This window comes from Equus asinus, chromosome 9 (genome assembly GCF_041296235.1).
Source record: "Equus asinus isolate D_3611 breed Donkey chromosome 9, EquAss-T2T_v2, whole genome shotgun sequence".
NCBI classification, from domain to species: domain Eukaryota; kingdom Metazoa; phylum Chordata; class Mammalia; order Perissodactyla; family Equidae; genus Equus; species Equus asinus.
In genome coordinates this window covers 26,752,741-26,767,368 of record NC_091798.1, presented here as the reverse complement: position 1 = coordinate 26,767,368, position 14,628 = coordinate 26,752,741, and the positions used below count along the sequence as shown (strand labels likewise).

At 45.3% G+C, this 14,628-nt stretch overlaps 1 protein-coding gene across 1 annotated transcript in view; it reads left to right on the top strand.

Annotated features, from left to right (window-relative positions):
- GALNT10 (polypeptide N-acetylgalactosaminyltransferase 10) overlaps positions 1 to 14,628 on the top strand; it is a 216,567-nt gene that overhangs the window by 117,164 nt on the left and 84,775 nt on the right. Inside the window, exon 4 of the mRNA XM_014846938.3 lies at positions 8,311 to 8,477. Within this exon, the coding sequence (XP_014702424.2) occupies positions 8,311 to 8,477 (167 nt within the window). The remainder of the gene's footprint in view (positions 1 to 8,310; positions 8,478 to 14,628) is intronic.

The window sequence follows — 14,628 nt, the reverse complement described above, 5'->3', positions numbered from 1 at the left end:
ACATAAGACTTGGCGTTGGGTCAGTCCAGCTCCCTTTTTGACATAGGGGAAGCTGAGGTCCAGCAACAACGAGGACTTAAAACTGTTGGACGGCACAGCAAAAACTAGAAGCCAGGATTTGACTCCTACTTAGTTCCCTCAATTTTTGGTTTTAGCCATTCATTCTTCTTTTTGCTTGTACATTTAATAGCATTGATACATTATCCCTATAAAAATATTACTATGTGTATTTATTTTTTTATTTTTCCTTTTTCTCCCCACAGCCCCCATTACATAGTTGTCTCTTTTAGTTGTGGTCCTTCTAGTAGTGGCGTGTGGGATGCTGCCTCAGCATGGCTTGATGAGCAGTGCTAGGTCTGCACCTAGCATCCAAACTGGCGAAACCCTTGGCCACCAAAGCAGAGCTTGTAAACTTAATCACTCGGCCATGGGGCCAGTCCCAAAATATTGTTATGTATAAAGGCAGGTGGGTTTACATCCAGGCCCCAGCCCTTACCAGCTATTTGACCTTAGGCACGTTACTTCACCTCTCTGTGCCTTGTTTCCTCCTCTTTGTAATAGCAGTAATGATGGTCCCTAATGGTCCCTATATTATATGAATATTGTGACAATTAAATCACTTATGGCATATAAAGTGCTTAGAACATTGCTTAGCATAATGGAAATCCTTCACAGATGTTTTCTATTGTCAATGTCGTCTTCTACCTTATTTTTTAACTGCTTATCAGTATTCCATCATTTGAATTTTTCATCATTTATTTAATCTTCCCCTATTGATGGACATTCACTTTGTTTCTGCTCTTTCCACTATTTCAAAGTGTGTCCAAGACCACCCCCAACTGGGCCTCTTCATCCTCACACTGTGCACGTCTAACTAAACTTTGCCCTGTCGGATGGGACGGCATCAGAGTGTGAACCAGATGACAATGGAAGTGCTTGTGCAAGGGATAGAAGGTTTTTCACTCAGGTCTTAGCTGTAAGGTTGTAAACTCCAGAGATGCCTCTTTTATGGGACCATCTGGGGCCAGAAGTATTGATCCAAGAGGGCATCAAGATTGATGTCATGTGCTGGACGTTTCACGGTGCCACTTGTTTGACCCTCTTTGGGGGCATCATTCTGCCCTATTCTGCCCCCAGAGGGGCTCCTCCAAATGTCTCAGGAGGCCACACTGCATCAGGGAGCCCACAAAAACTTGGACGCCATCAAGTCAGTGTGCAGTACACCATGCATGTTCAGGAAGAGCACAGAGGAAGACGTACCCTAAATGTTTAACAGAGATCAGCCCCAGGTGTCAGTGTCAGGCAGGATGTTGCTGTCATTATCAGTTGTCCTTTATCTTTTCTGTCTTTTCCAGACTTTTACACTGAGCAATTATCACTTTTGTCATCAAGAAAAACATTATAAATGTTATTTTAAATACTACCTAGATTTGAATCCTAGATCCGAGTCACTTACCCCTCTGGGCTCTGTTTTCCTTATCTGGAAAATGGGGTTGGCACTCCCTGGTGCATCTCCCTCCCAGGGGTGTGGTACAGATTAGAGGAGAGAGAAGGAAAAGTGCTCTATCAACCGAGCACCATGAACCGTGGGAAGGCAGAGGTTGTTATTGTCTGGTCATAGCCAAACCCTGCCTCTTTCATTGGGAGCAGTGCCTTAGTTTCCCCTTCCTGGAGGCCACATTCTCTGGGGCTACTTTCTGAAGCCATCGGGCACAGAGATGCTTTGTGTTCATCAAACACAAAGGAACGAGGCATACTTCAGCATCCAGTGTTGAGATCTCAGGACACAACATGCGGACAGATCTTAAAGACGACTGCCGAGACGGGGGTATCACTGGGGTGGATGGCGGGCCTTCCGTCTGTGATCCCCAGGCCTCCTCTGTCTTCTGCAGTGTGAGGCCTAATGAGAGGAGGAGAAACGGGGCTTTTTGCATGAGCTCCCCACAGGAAGGTGGCCTGTGAGCAGGTCTCTAGAAACCAGGTTCCCCGCTGGATACTGGAGAGATTCATTTCAGCATGTAACACAATTTTTTATTTAAACAAAGAGGCTCTACTAAGCTGGGACCAAACTAATGACTCATGCCCATGGCAAAAATCAAAGTGCCGTTTTGTGTTTATTTGGTAAATAAATGAGTGGACAGATAGAGGAGGGAGAAAAAGAGAGTAGACCAAAGGAAGAAAAAAGGCACATGTTCAAGGCTATGATCCAAGCTGAGCCTTTTGTTTGAGTTATGAATAATCTTTAATTCCATGACTGAATTAAATTAGAAGTGAATTCAGTCTATTGTGGCGTTGTCTACTTCCCTTAATATACTATGGTGTTTGTGTATCTGCTGGCAGGCTGTGGGGCCCAGCTCTGGGGTTCGAGAGAGCCAGGGCTCTCTGCTGGGTAATAACTCCATTGTATTTCACCCCATGGACTCCCGACAATTTATTGCAGCTAACCCCCACTCCAACCCACTTCAATCAAGAGAGCCTCCTGTGAAATTGGATAGAAGGCAGAAACTTTTGTAGAAAACTAGATATTGCCTGTGTTTCTTGGCCACAGAGGACTCAGCCAAGTTAAGGGAAAGGGATTTTTAAGAAGAGGTGCTTTCGTTTATTTGTGAAGGCAGACATAATGAAGTTGGAGAAGGCTCCCAGAGAAGGCTGGCTGAAATGATCAAAAGGTTTAGAGAGATGGGGAAGGGGCGGGGGAGGGCTGCGTGGGGTCTGGATAAAAACAGTCCAGCAAGATGGAAGGGCAAGAAGGGACATGAAAGAAATCCAGAGGTCCTGAGGGGAAAGAGAGAGACTGACTTCTCCATCAGAACTGGCCTGCCAGAATTAGGGCAGTCCTGTCCACACAGCTGAAACTAAGCTCACCACCAGCAGCCGAGGCCCCCACCAACTCCCCCTTGGTGCCTCTAGCAGAGGCAGAATTTAAAACTTAGGAAGCCGTGGACCCTGCCCATTTTCCCCCCAACAGTTCTTTCTGAAAATTATCAAACATGCAGAAAAATTGAGAGAATTGCACACTGAACGCTCGTGTCCCCGTTATTTAGATTCCGCAAGTAACAGTCCTCTACTGACTTTATCACGGGTCTGTCCATCACTCTCGCCATTCAGCAACCCATTTTACTTTGTGATACGTTTCAAAATAAGTTGCACAGAGACCCGGGTGCATTTTGACAGTTGAACAGTGGATTGCAGTGGTGTACAAAAGGAGGGGTTTTGTTGTTATGTTCATTGCCCCAGATGTCACAAATTTTTCCCAAAAAACTTAGCAGTTGTTTGGAGCTGCTTCCTATGATGCCTTTTTACTTCCAGGCTCTCAGCTTCAGATGTCTCCAGGGACCTGAGTGAGAATGTAAGGGAGTGAAGCAGCCCTGGTGTAAGACCGTGGTGGGTGGTGAGAGCTGAGGTGACCCGGAGAGCACCTGCCCCATAGGGAGGGGCATCCACTGTCCACTCCAGCCCATTGCTGCTGTGTGAGACTCATGAGGGTTTTTATGTGAAGTCTTCTAGTTTTTAAATGTTTGCAAATAATCTTTACATACTGGGTAAAGGGTATCAAGGATGATTCCTTGTATTTGAGTTTTCTTTAGCTGCCATAACAAATTATCATAAACGTAGCTGCTTAAACAACACAAACTTATTCTTAGAGTTCTATAAGTCAGAAGTCTGACGTGGGTCTCATCATGCTAAAATCAAGATGTTGGCTGGGCTGCATTCCTTTCTGGGAGCATTAGGGGAATCTTGCTTAGCTGGGTTGTTGGCAGAATTTAGTTACGAGGATTGAGACTCTCGTTTCCTTGCTGGCTATCAGCTGAGGATCATTCTAAAGGCTGTCCACCTTCCTTGGCTCATGACCCTCTTCTTCCACCTTTAAAGCCAGCAATGGTGGGTTGAGTTCCTCACACACTTCAAATCTTTACTCCCTCCTCTTCATCTCTCTGACCCAGCCTGAAGTTCTCTGCTCCTAGGGACCCCTGTGACTACATTGGATCCACCTGAATAATCCAGTTTCCTCAAACCCATCTCAAGGTCCTTAACTTTAATCACATCTGCAAAGTCCCTTTTGCCATGTAAGGTAACATGTTCCCAACTTCTGGGAGTTAAGGCTTGGACATCTTCAGGGACCGCTACTCTGCCTGACACACCTGGCTTCTATCTGGAGACACAAGGTAGACAGTTTTGTTATTCTCTCTGAGCCTGCCTGGTCCTCAGATTCCCTCTTCTGGGCCCTGGGAAAATCCCCAGTATCCCTAATGAAATATACCCCACAGAAAAAAGAAATGAAGGACAAAGGAATCTTAAATTTCCTGTCATCATATTGTTAGCAATCACATTGGTATTTTTTTTCTGAAACTACTATATGTTATAGGAAAAAGCAAATAAATAACTGTGTTAATGTTAAGAACCTAGGTTTTTAGCAAAAGAGAGAAAATATCTAAAACCAAAGACATCACAAGAAAACTATAGACCAATATCACTTATGAATATAGATGCAAAAATCCTCAACAAAACACTAGCAAACCAAAATCAGCAACGTGTGAGAAGGATTATACACCATGACCAAGCAACATTTATCCCAGGAATGCAAGGTTGGTTCAACATATGAAAATCAATCAACATATTACATTATATTAATAGAATAAAGAACAAAACCCATATGCTGATCTCAGTAGGCGCAGAAAAAGCACTTGACAAAATCCAACAGTTTTTCATGACAAAAACATTCAGCAAACTAGGAATAGAGGAACTTCTTCAACCTGATAAAGGGCATCTGTGGAAAACACACTAACATTATATTTAATGGTGAAAGACTGAAATCTTTTCCTTTTAGGATCAGGAGCAAAACAAGGCTGTCTGCTCTTGCCACTTCTATTCAACATTGTATTGGAGTTTCTATCCAAGGCAATTGGAAAGAAAAAGAAATGCCATCTAGATTGAAAAGAAAGAAGTACACTATCTCTGTTTGCAGGTGACATTGTCTTGTATATAGAAAATCCTAAGGAATCTACACAAAAAAATTATTAAAACTAATAAATTAGTTCAGCAAGGTTGCAGGATAGAAGCTAAATATACAAAAATCAATTATATTTCAATATGCTATTAAGGAACAATCTAAAACTGAAACACATGTTTACTAAACATTTCTCCAGAGAGGATATACAAATGGTCAATGAGCAGATGAAGATATACTCAATATCGTTAGTTATTAGGAAAATGCAAATCAAACCATGAGAAACCACTTCGTAACCACTAGGATGGCTGCAATTAGAAAGATAGACAGTAACAAGTGGGTCTGAGCATGTGGAGAAATTAGCACCCTCATACATTCCTGCTGGGGATGTAAAATGATGCTGCCACTTTGGAAAACAGTTTGGCAGTTTCTTAAAGAGTTAAAAATGGAGTTGGCTTATGACCCAGCAATTATACTCCTTGGTATATACCCAAGAGAATTGAAAACATATGTCCACACAAAAAGTTGTATGTGAATGTTCATAGCAGCATTATTTATGATAGCCAAAAGGTAGAAACAACCCAAATGTTCATCAATTGATGAATGCATAAATAAAACATGGTACAGTAGTCCCCCCTTATCCATGGGGGATACCTTCCAAGACTCCCAGTGTTTGCTTGAAACTGCAGATGGTACTAACCCTTTACAGTTGGCCCTCCATATCCACTGGTTCTGCATCCACAGATTCAACCAACCGTGGATCAGAAGGCCTATGATAGTTGCACATGTACTGAACATGTAGACTTTTTTTCTTGTCATTATTCCCTAAACAATACAGTATAAGAGCTATTTATATAGCATTTACATTGTTTTAGATATTATAAGTAACCTAGAGACAATTTTAAGTATATAGGAGGATGTGTATAGGTTATCTGCAAATATTGCACCATTTTATATAAGTGACATGAGCACCCACAGATTTTGGTATTGGCCAGGGGTCATGGAACTAATTTCCCATGGATATTGAGGGATGACTATATATTCTATGTTTTTTCCTATACATATATAACTGTGATAAAGTTTAATTTATACATTAGGCAGAGTAAGAGATTAACAATAATAACTAATAATAAAGTAGGAGAGTTCTAACAATATACCATAAGTTATGTGAATGTAGTAGTCTCTCTCTCAAAATATCTGATTTACTGTATTTTCAGACCATGGTTGACCGTGGGTGCCTAAAACCGTGGGAAGCGAAACTGCAGATAAGGGGTCACCATTGTATATCCACACGGTGGAATATTATTCAGCCATGAAAAAGAATGAAGTACTGTTGCATGCTATAACGTGGATGAACCTTGAAAACATTATGCAAAGTGATAGAAATGATACACAAAAGGCCACATACTGTATGATTCCATTTGTATAAAATGTCCAGAATAGGAAAATCCATGAAAACAGAAAGCAAATTAGTGGTTGCCAGAGACAAGGGAGAAGGGATAATGAGTAGTGACTGCTAGTGAATATGAAGTTTCTTTTGGGAGTGATGAAAATGTTCTGGAATTAGATAGTGGTGATAGTTGTACAACATTGTGAAATATTAAAAGCTACCAAATTATCACTGTAAAAGGATGAGTTTTATGTTGAATTTTATGATATGTGAATTATATTTCAATAAAAGAGGAGATACAGTATAAAATAAAGTTCAATAAAATACTGTAATCCTATATATTAAATATAAAATTTCAGCATAAACTCATGATGTATCTATTAAAATATATTTCTAGCTCCGACCACTGTAAAAGCATAGAAACCATAACCAACCCAGTAGTAATAAATGCCCTTAGTGCCCACGTTGCAGTATTTAAATGGTGCTATTGATGAGGTTAAGGAGCCAGGGTTCCTTGGCAGAATGGCTGATTCCAGGGTAGGGCAGGAAATGGATGAGTTAAGCCTGGAGAATCTTTTGATAACTTTTATCGAAAAGCAGGGAAACTATCAGTCCTCTGTGGTCATGTCCACAGGACTGGGAGCCAACTTGAGAAGACTGCCTTTGGCTCAAGATGGGCTTATACAGGAACCAATAAGAGTAATAACTGCATTGAATTGAAACATGCTAATTACGTTAAAATTTATGAATTCATAAGGATAACAAATAAGCGTCCACCTTTAGAGGATGCTAGGGAACCAAGTCCTTCCGAAAACTGGTCAATAAAGAATCAAGAACTTATCCTGTCTTTCCTGTACTTCTGGACAACCAAATAGTTGATGTGGTAAAGTTTTTCTCCATAGAAGTGTTCCAGCTAGTAAACGAAGAATGATAGAATTCAAATATCACCATTTGCAAACCTGTGATAAAATAAAGATTTAAACACTGATCACCAGTGGCCACCTACATCACTAAAGGAAGGACAACTGGATATGGTTTCCTCACCACCCCTATGAAGAGATTGCCAGAATAGCTCATGCAATTAAGTCAAGCCTCTAGATATAACTACCAGTTTACAGGAACCAAAGGGGGCCGGACAGAGGAACATGTTCAGAGAAACCACAGAGTTGCAAGCAGCAAAATGCAGACTGTGGGAAATCCTGTAGGACTAATGAGTTGTCCAGTTTCTTCAACAAAGACACTTAGGGGACACGTCAGCTAAAGGCAGGGTGTAGACCTTGTCTTGGCCTTGATTTAAACAAACCAACTATAAAAAGACATAAGATCAGGGAAATTTGAACACCACCTAGATATTTGATGATATTAAGGAAGTGTGTTAATTCTTTTGGGTGTTATAATGGTATTAAAGGTCCACAGGGACAGGGCCTTCCACCCCCAGCCTGATCGTGGAGCTGGTGGAGAGCAGAGAAGGAAGTGAGCCCTCTGCTGGCAGAGCCCAGGGAGGGAGAGAGGAGGTGCGGAGCCTGTGAAGCCCAGTTTATTCTTCCAAACTCGTGGATACGTGGTTTCTTCTCCACTGGAGAGTAATGTTCAAGGTGTGGGACAAGAGGCCAGGGTGTTACTGAAGGGCTGTCCTCCACATGGAATCATGAGGGTGGGCAGCCATGTTCCTGTCACGATTGAGGCTTAACAAGTTAGCGCCTGTCAATCACCAAACCCGTACGAAGCTGGGGGTGGGAGGAGGGTCTTGCATACCTACCCTGTGCACTGTGTGTGCAGGGATTGGAGGCAGGACTTCAGGATGCCAAGGAGAAGAAAGTTCTGAAGTGACTGCAGTGTGCTTGGCTTCCACTCATTCCCTAAAGGCTGGAGAGGAAGTAGGATTTGCAGTTAGCCAAATCATGCGCGTGAGTTCTCTTGGCAAGGTGAAAGCTGACCCTGTCCTTTCTCGGTCCCCTGTGTCTCCCTCTAGCTGCAACAGCAAGCGCTACCTGGAGACGCTCCCCAACACCAGCATCATCATCCCCTTCCACAATGAGGGCTGGTCCTCCCTCCTCCGGACTGTCCACAGCGTGCTGAACCGCTCGCCCCCGGAGCTGATCGCCGAGATTGTGCTGGTCGATGACTTCAGTGATCGAGGTAGGGCCTGCTACACCCAGCTTCCTCTCCTGCTTCCTCCATCCAGTGACTTGGCAAAGAGGTGGCAGGTTTTCTTTCCTTCAGCAGCACCAACGTATGGGCCACCGTTTACTGATGCTTGCTATGTGCCGGGCCATGAACCTATAGGCCACACTACACACATTATCTCATTTAGTTCTCACAACAACCCATCAAGTGGGTTCTGTTTTCCATTCACTTGTATCAATGTAGAAATGCATTAAACTGCAAATAATAGAAAACTTGATAAACAATAGCTCAAACAAGTAAGGGTTCGTTCGTTCATTCATTCATTCATTCATTCGTTCATTTCTTTCATGATAAGGTCCAGATTGGTACAGCTGCTTGAGGCTGTCATCAAAGAACCAGGCTTCTCTCTTCCTGCTTCCTCATCCTCCTGGTGGCAGAAGGGCTGCTGTCCCTCTGGAAAGTCTACCTTTCAGTCAAGAGGAAGGAGGAAAGACAGAGAACAAAGCCTCCTCCTTTCAAGACTTTGCCTTCTTCTTCAGGAAAGTCTTCTTGAGGGAAGATATTTGGCCAGAACTCTGACATCCAGCATCCCTGCCTGTGGGGGCAGCTAGGAATGTAAATGTTTTGACTTTGGCCTCTGCAGTGGAGATGGGAAAGGGAGAAGTGGATTAGAGGAGGTGTGGAGTGAGCCCACCTACAGTATCCGCCACACCACATTACAGATGAGAAAACTGGGCTCAGAAGGGTTCGGTGACTTAGCCTTGGTCCCATGGCTCTTAGCTGGTGACGTGGTGACTGAACCCTGTGTGTCTGGCCCCAAGCATGTGATCTTAACCACCAGACCACACTGCCCTCCAGCCAGTGGTCTCAAGCTTATTCTCTACTTCAAAGCTTTCACCAGTTGCAGCAAAATCAAGCAAAGCCCTTTCCTCTGCTTACCTTCTTGGAGAGGCACCAAGAAGGAGTGAAGAGAGGGGGTCTCAGTGTACCCCAGCATAATCAGAGCTGCCCTGCCTCTCACCCATTTTAATTCCAGTCTCTTGGTTGTATGCCTTTAGTACAGAGGCCTCAGTGGGGGGGTGGGGGGGGGGGGGTGTGCGCTCACTTCTTAGCATCTCTGAAAGTCTTCCCTAAGTCTTGACATTCACTCATTCTTGTGGGACCCTTTGCTTCGTTATAGCTCTTATCACAGGCAGAATTAAGACACACAGCAGTAGGCTGTGTACACGTAGGGTGTGTAGACATTGGCTTGTTGCATGTCTCGTCTTCTAGACTCTACCTTCCGAGAGCAGGGACCTCCACGTGGGTCTTGTTCACAGTGCATCCCCAGCTCCTTAGGCATACAGCAGGTGCTTAATGTGTGTTTGATGAAGGAGTGATCAGAGCTCATGTCTGCTGTTAGCACTTCCACCACAGTTACAGTAGCATCTAGTACCTTGTGTGAGATTTATTTGTGTCCCTGAAGCGAGATCTGTGAGCCCAGTGAGGGCAGGGTGTGTCTCCTTGTGTCTGTAGCCCTGTTCTTTAGCAGAGAGCCTAACAATAGTTACATCTTTGATTCTGGCCTGTCACTAGCTGTGTGACCTTGACCCAGTCACTTAACCTCCCTGTGCTTCAGGGTCCTCATCTGTAAAATGGGATCACAACAGTACCTACCTCTTAGGTGGGTGTGGCTATTAAATGAGTTGAGACATGTAAAGTGCTAGGACGGTGCCTGGCACATAGTGAACATTCGAAATAAACATTTAAGCTTGGTATTATTGTTATTGACATTATTTATGGCTGGTTTGTAGGAGAGGGAGTCAGGGATGAAGGTACAGACATCGAGGTGCAGGTGCAGTCTCCGCCTTTCTGTGGGTGAAAGGGCTTTGCGAATTGTGAAACCCTACACAAATGTGCCATTGTCTCACCTTTCACCTGAATTGTCTCCCCGTCCATTCACCATGTAGGGGACCGTTTCAGTGTGCCAGGCCCATATGTTATCTCGTTTGTTCTTGACAGCAAGCTCTGAGGGAAGCCTGGGTCTCTGAGGAGGAGCTGGCGTTAAGTGACTCGCCCAGAGTCACGCAGCCCGTGAGTGGGACACCCAGCCAGGACCCAGGCTCTGCTGCTGCCTTTTTCTCCCTTGCTTCTGCTTTCCTTTCCCCATCTCCTCTTCCAACCTCAGCCTTCTCCCAGTTTGGGCCCGCCACCCACAGGCCAAGGGCCCTCAGCCAGGCAGAGAAAAGGAAAATAAATGAGCACGTTGCTCAAGGGATTAAGTGCCTTCCATTTCCTGAGCTGCGGCGTGAACAGCCTCTGCTCCTCGGGCGAACACCACGCCTTCCCTCAGATGCAGGCTCCTGCCCGAGCGGGCTCGCTGCCACGGTGGGGCGTGCTGGAGGCCCCAGCAGGTTGGGCTGCTCTCACTCTCCACTCTCTCTGAGTACCAGCCACAGCAGGGCCCTCTGTCCCGGAGCACACTGAGCCCCTTCCCGCCTGGACCTCCTCTTCCAGCTCTTCCCACAGCGGCTCCCCTCACACCATCTTCAGTCAGGACCCCCACCCCTACCACTACTCACTGCTCCCCGTGTGTGACTGTACAGCTATTTGTTGACCTATTCATTGCCAGTCTTCCTCCCGAGACCACTGGTGGTCTAGAAACAGGTGATTAATAAATGTTTCTGAATTATTGAATGAATGAATGAGGAGGGAGGGAGGAAACATGTGGCAGCTACATCCACACACACGGACCACAACTAGCAACAGGGTCTTCAGCCAGCGAGGGAGGTGTGGCTGTGGAAGACACAGCAGTTCCTTTGGTGACTGACGCTGGCCTGCATCTTAGTGTTCCAGGCTCAGGTCCCTGTCACCTGTTTTCTGAAGCTTCACCTGTCCGGGGAACAGACCCACAACACTTGGCAGGATCCCTCTCTGAGCATCACAGGGAGTTAGTCCTCCAGAGGTGGCATAAACCAAGCATCAACTGGATTAGAAACAGCATTTCTCTGTTTGGTTAGAAAAGAATTCCAAGGTCATCTAGGCTACTGGCTTTTGCCTTCCACCCCAGAGCAGGAGAGGGCCCGGGGATGCCTCGGGAAGCACTGTGAGGCGTATGGACAGCCTCACAGGCACAAGTGGGGTTCAGGTGCCTCTCCTGGGACGGCCTATATTTGGTTTCTGAAAAACTGTTCACTAAGAGAAGCTCCACTGCTTAAAAATGTGTGAAAACCACAGATATAACTCAGCCTGCTCATTTTACAGATGGGAAACCAGAGGCCCAGAGCAGTGGCCAGGCTGAACTAGGAGCACACACAGCCAGGTGGTGGCAGAGGAGGGACACGAATGCCATCTCCGGGCTCTCAGTACCACCACGTCCCTCCTCGCCTCAGGTGAAACATCTGCAGGGGTGCGTTACTCCTTGTTATCTCCAAAGACACTTCTCAATAAATTACTTTTCCATTGTATTAAAGAGCAAAACTTCTTGCTAAAAAGAGCTCATTTTCAAACACAGCCAGCCCTGGGCTATAAGGGTTTGCACCTCTAATATCCCAATTTCCTCAACGTTGTACTCTGTGATAAAAATAACATGACTCCCCTGCCCCATAAAAAAGAATCTAACAGTCTGGAGAAAGAAAGGTAAATTTCATGAGAGTGACATTCTACAAGTGTATCTGTTTCTCCAGAGAGCAAACATATTAATCCAATGTGGTGCCATTCCCAAACCCTAATAAGACAGAGAAGAGAAGGAATTCCATCCCATTTCACAGATGAGAATGAGAATGGAGGCCCCTGGTTGTTGCCCCTTTTTCTCAACAAATCAGGCCTGGATCCCAGAGGAGAACTCTCGTCTCACGCCCCTCAGTCCTGCACTTTTGCTGTCAGGTTTTGCAACCTGCATTTTTCAGAAAAGCGATCATTATTCTTGTTTCAAGAAGAAATTCTCAAGGCAGCTTTGGTAGCAGACTTCCTCAGCAGTGATTGTTTTAAAAATGAGGTTTGGGAGAAACAATTTCAGAATTATGGAGAGGCCTGTCTGAAGTGTGGCAAATATGGGCCATTGTAAAAGACAGATTTCTCTGGGCCCCGTGAGCAGAGGCAGTTCTCAGAGTTGAAATTCAGAGATGCTAACTATAGGCTAGATTGGTGCTGCCTAGCAGAAGGCATTTTCCTCTGAAATGAGTCTCTTCCAGGTTCCTTGGGGCAACTACTTGTAATTCAGCTATGGGTTGAGACCTCGGGTAGGAGACAAAATTGGTGCAGTTGAATTCTTGAAATAAGATCCAGAGCTCTGTGCAGGCAGCACTGGGGACCAGCGTGGAGCAGAAGCTGACGCCGGAGTAATCCCAGCCCTGCTCATAAATAGAGCCCTGTGGAATTTTCCAGGGTCTCCAGGAGCTCTTCCAGTGTGCGAGCTCTGCTTGAGGATTAGGGGGACCTGGAGGTAGTTTTGCACCAGTGGGAGAGAACGGTGAGGCTGTCGGGTGGCACAGTGCACTGCCCGGACAGGAGATTTTTATCAGGAGAACAAGAGAGCCCTGTTCATTTGTTTTTCTATTCCTCTTCTCCTTCACCTCCCCACTTTCCAGCAGTGTTGGTTTTCCAAAAAAAATAAGATGTGTCATAGTGGGAAAGGCTGTTGTCTTTGGATGAGCTCTGGGCCGCCTGGAATGATGGGGTACAGAAATAAAAGGCTATGGTATGATCTCACTGACAGCATTTTCTCCAACTCAACTCCCTATCAGCAAACAAGCAAATAAAAATGTACACAGCAGGGCCGGCCGAGTGGTGTGGCGGTTAAGTGCGCACGTTCCGCTTCTCAGCGGCCCGGGGTTCGCCGGCTCAGATCCCAGGTGCAGACATAGCACCACTTGGAAAGCCATGCTATGGTAGGCATCCCACATATAAAGTACAGGAAGATGGGCATGGATGTTAGCTCAGGCCCAGTCTTCCTCAGCAAAAAGAGGAGGATTGGCAGCAGTTAGCTCAGGGCTAATCTTCCTCAAAAAAAAAAAAACACAGGTACACAAGGAAGCTCTGAAGTGAGTGTTCACAGACTTCTTGATAGTTGTTGGCGGTGATTGGTGCTGGGAGGAGTGTGGACATCACGGGGCCCATTAGTTCCCATGGTGGAGACCCTCGCCAGTGAGACCAAGGTCAGAGGTCCTTCTTCCATGAGGAGCTTATCTACTCGGACCTCACTCGCACACTGTGCCAGTCAGAGGGACACATCAGGAAATCCCTGTGCCCTGACCCGATTTGCATTTCAACATGCTGCTCTTGACACTGCCGCGTAAGTGTCTTTTCCTCGTTTCCTGTCTTCTCTCCTGCAGCCTTGGTTTGCTTCCCGTACCCCCTAGTTGTCGGGGTGGCCATTCCCCACTTTCACTGTATTGCTTGGGTTCTTTCACCTTGACTTTTGTGCCACTTATTTTGTTTTTCTCTACATTTGTTCTGACTTAATTCGTATTCATATATTCAACAAAACTCATGAAATGACTGTGCCGGATGCTGCACTAGGTTCTGGGCATATATCGGGAATAAAACAGACTTCCCGTTGAAGGCTCACTTCCAGTAGGGCAGACAGACAAGGTAAGGAACCATCGTAAGACCATGGAATACGTGCCACTTGGTGGAGCGCGGAGAAGATCAGGGAAGACTTCTCAGAGAAAATTCCAGCTAAACTCCATCCTAAGGGATAAGTAGATATTACTCTTTGTGGTTTAGGAGAGAGAAGAATGTTCCAGACAGAAGGAACAGCATGAGCACAGGCTGGGAGTCAAGGAGAAAATGGGCAGCAGAAAGAGCCATCCATAACCCCATCACCTGGAGGCAATTACTGTTAACACTTAGCCTTTCCCCCCCAACCCGGTGTTGTTTTTTTTTAGTAGACCTGATTTTTTAGAGCAGTTTTAGGTTCACAGCAAAATTAAGCTGAAAGTAGAGAGAGTTCCCATATACCCCTCACCCCCACACACACAGTCCCCCGCCCCCATCAATGTCCTACACCTGTGTCAGAGTGGCACATTTGTTACAATTGATGAACCTATATTAACACATCGTTATCACCCCAAATCCATAGTTTATATGAGGGTTCACTCTTGGGTTGTACAGTCTGTGGGTTTGCACAAATGTAGAATGACATGTATCCACCCTTATGGTATCACACAGAATAGTTTCAATG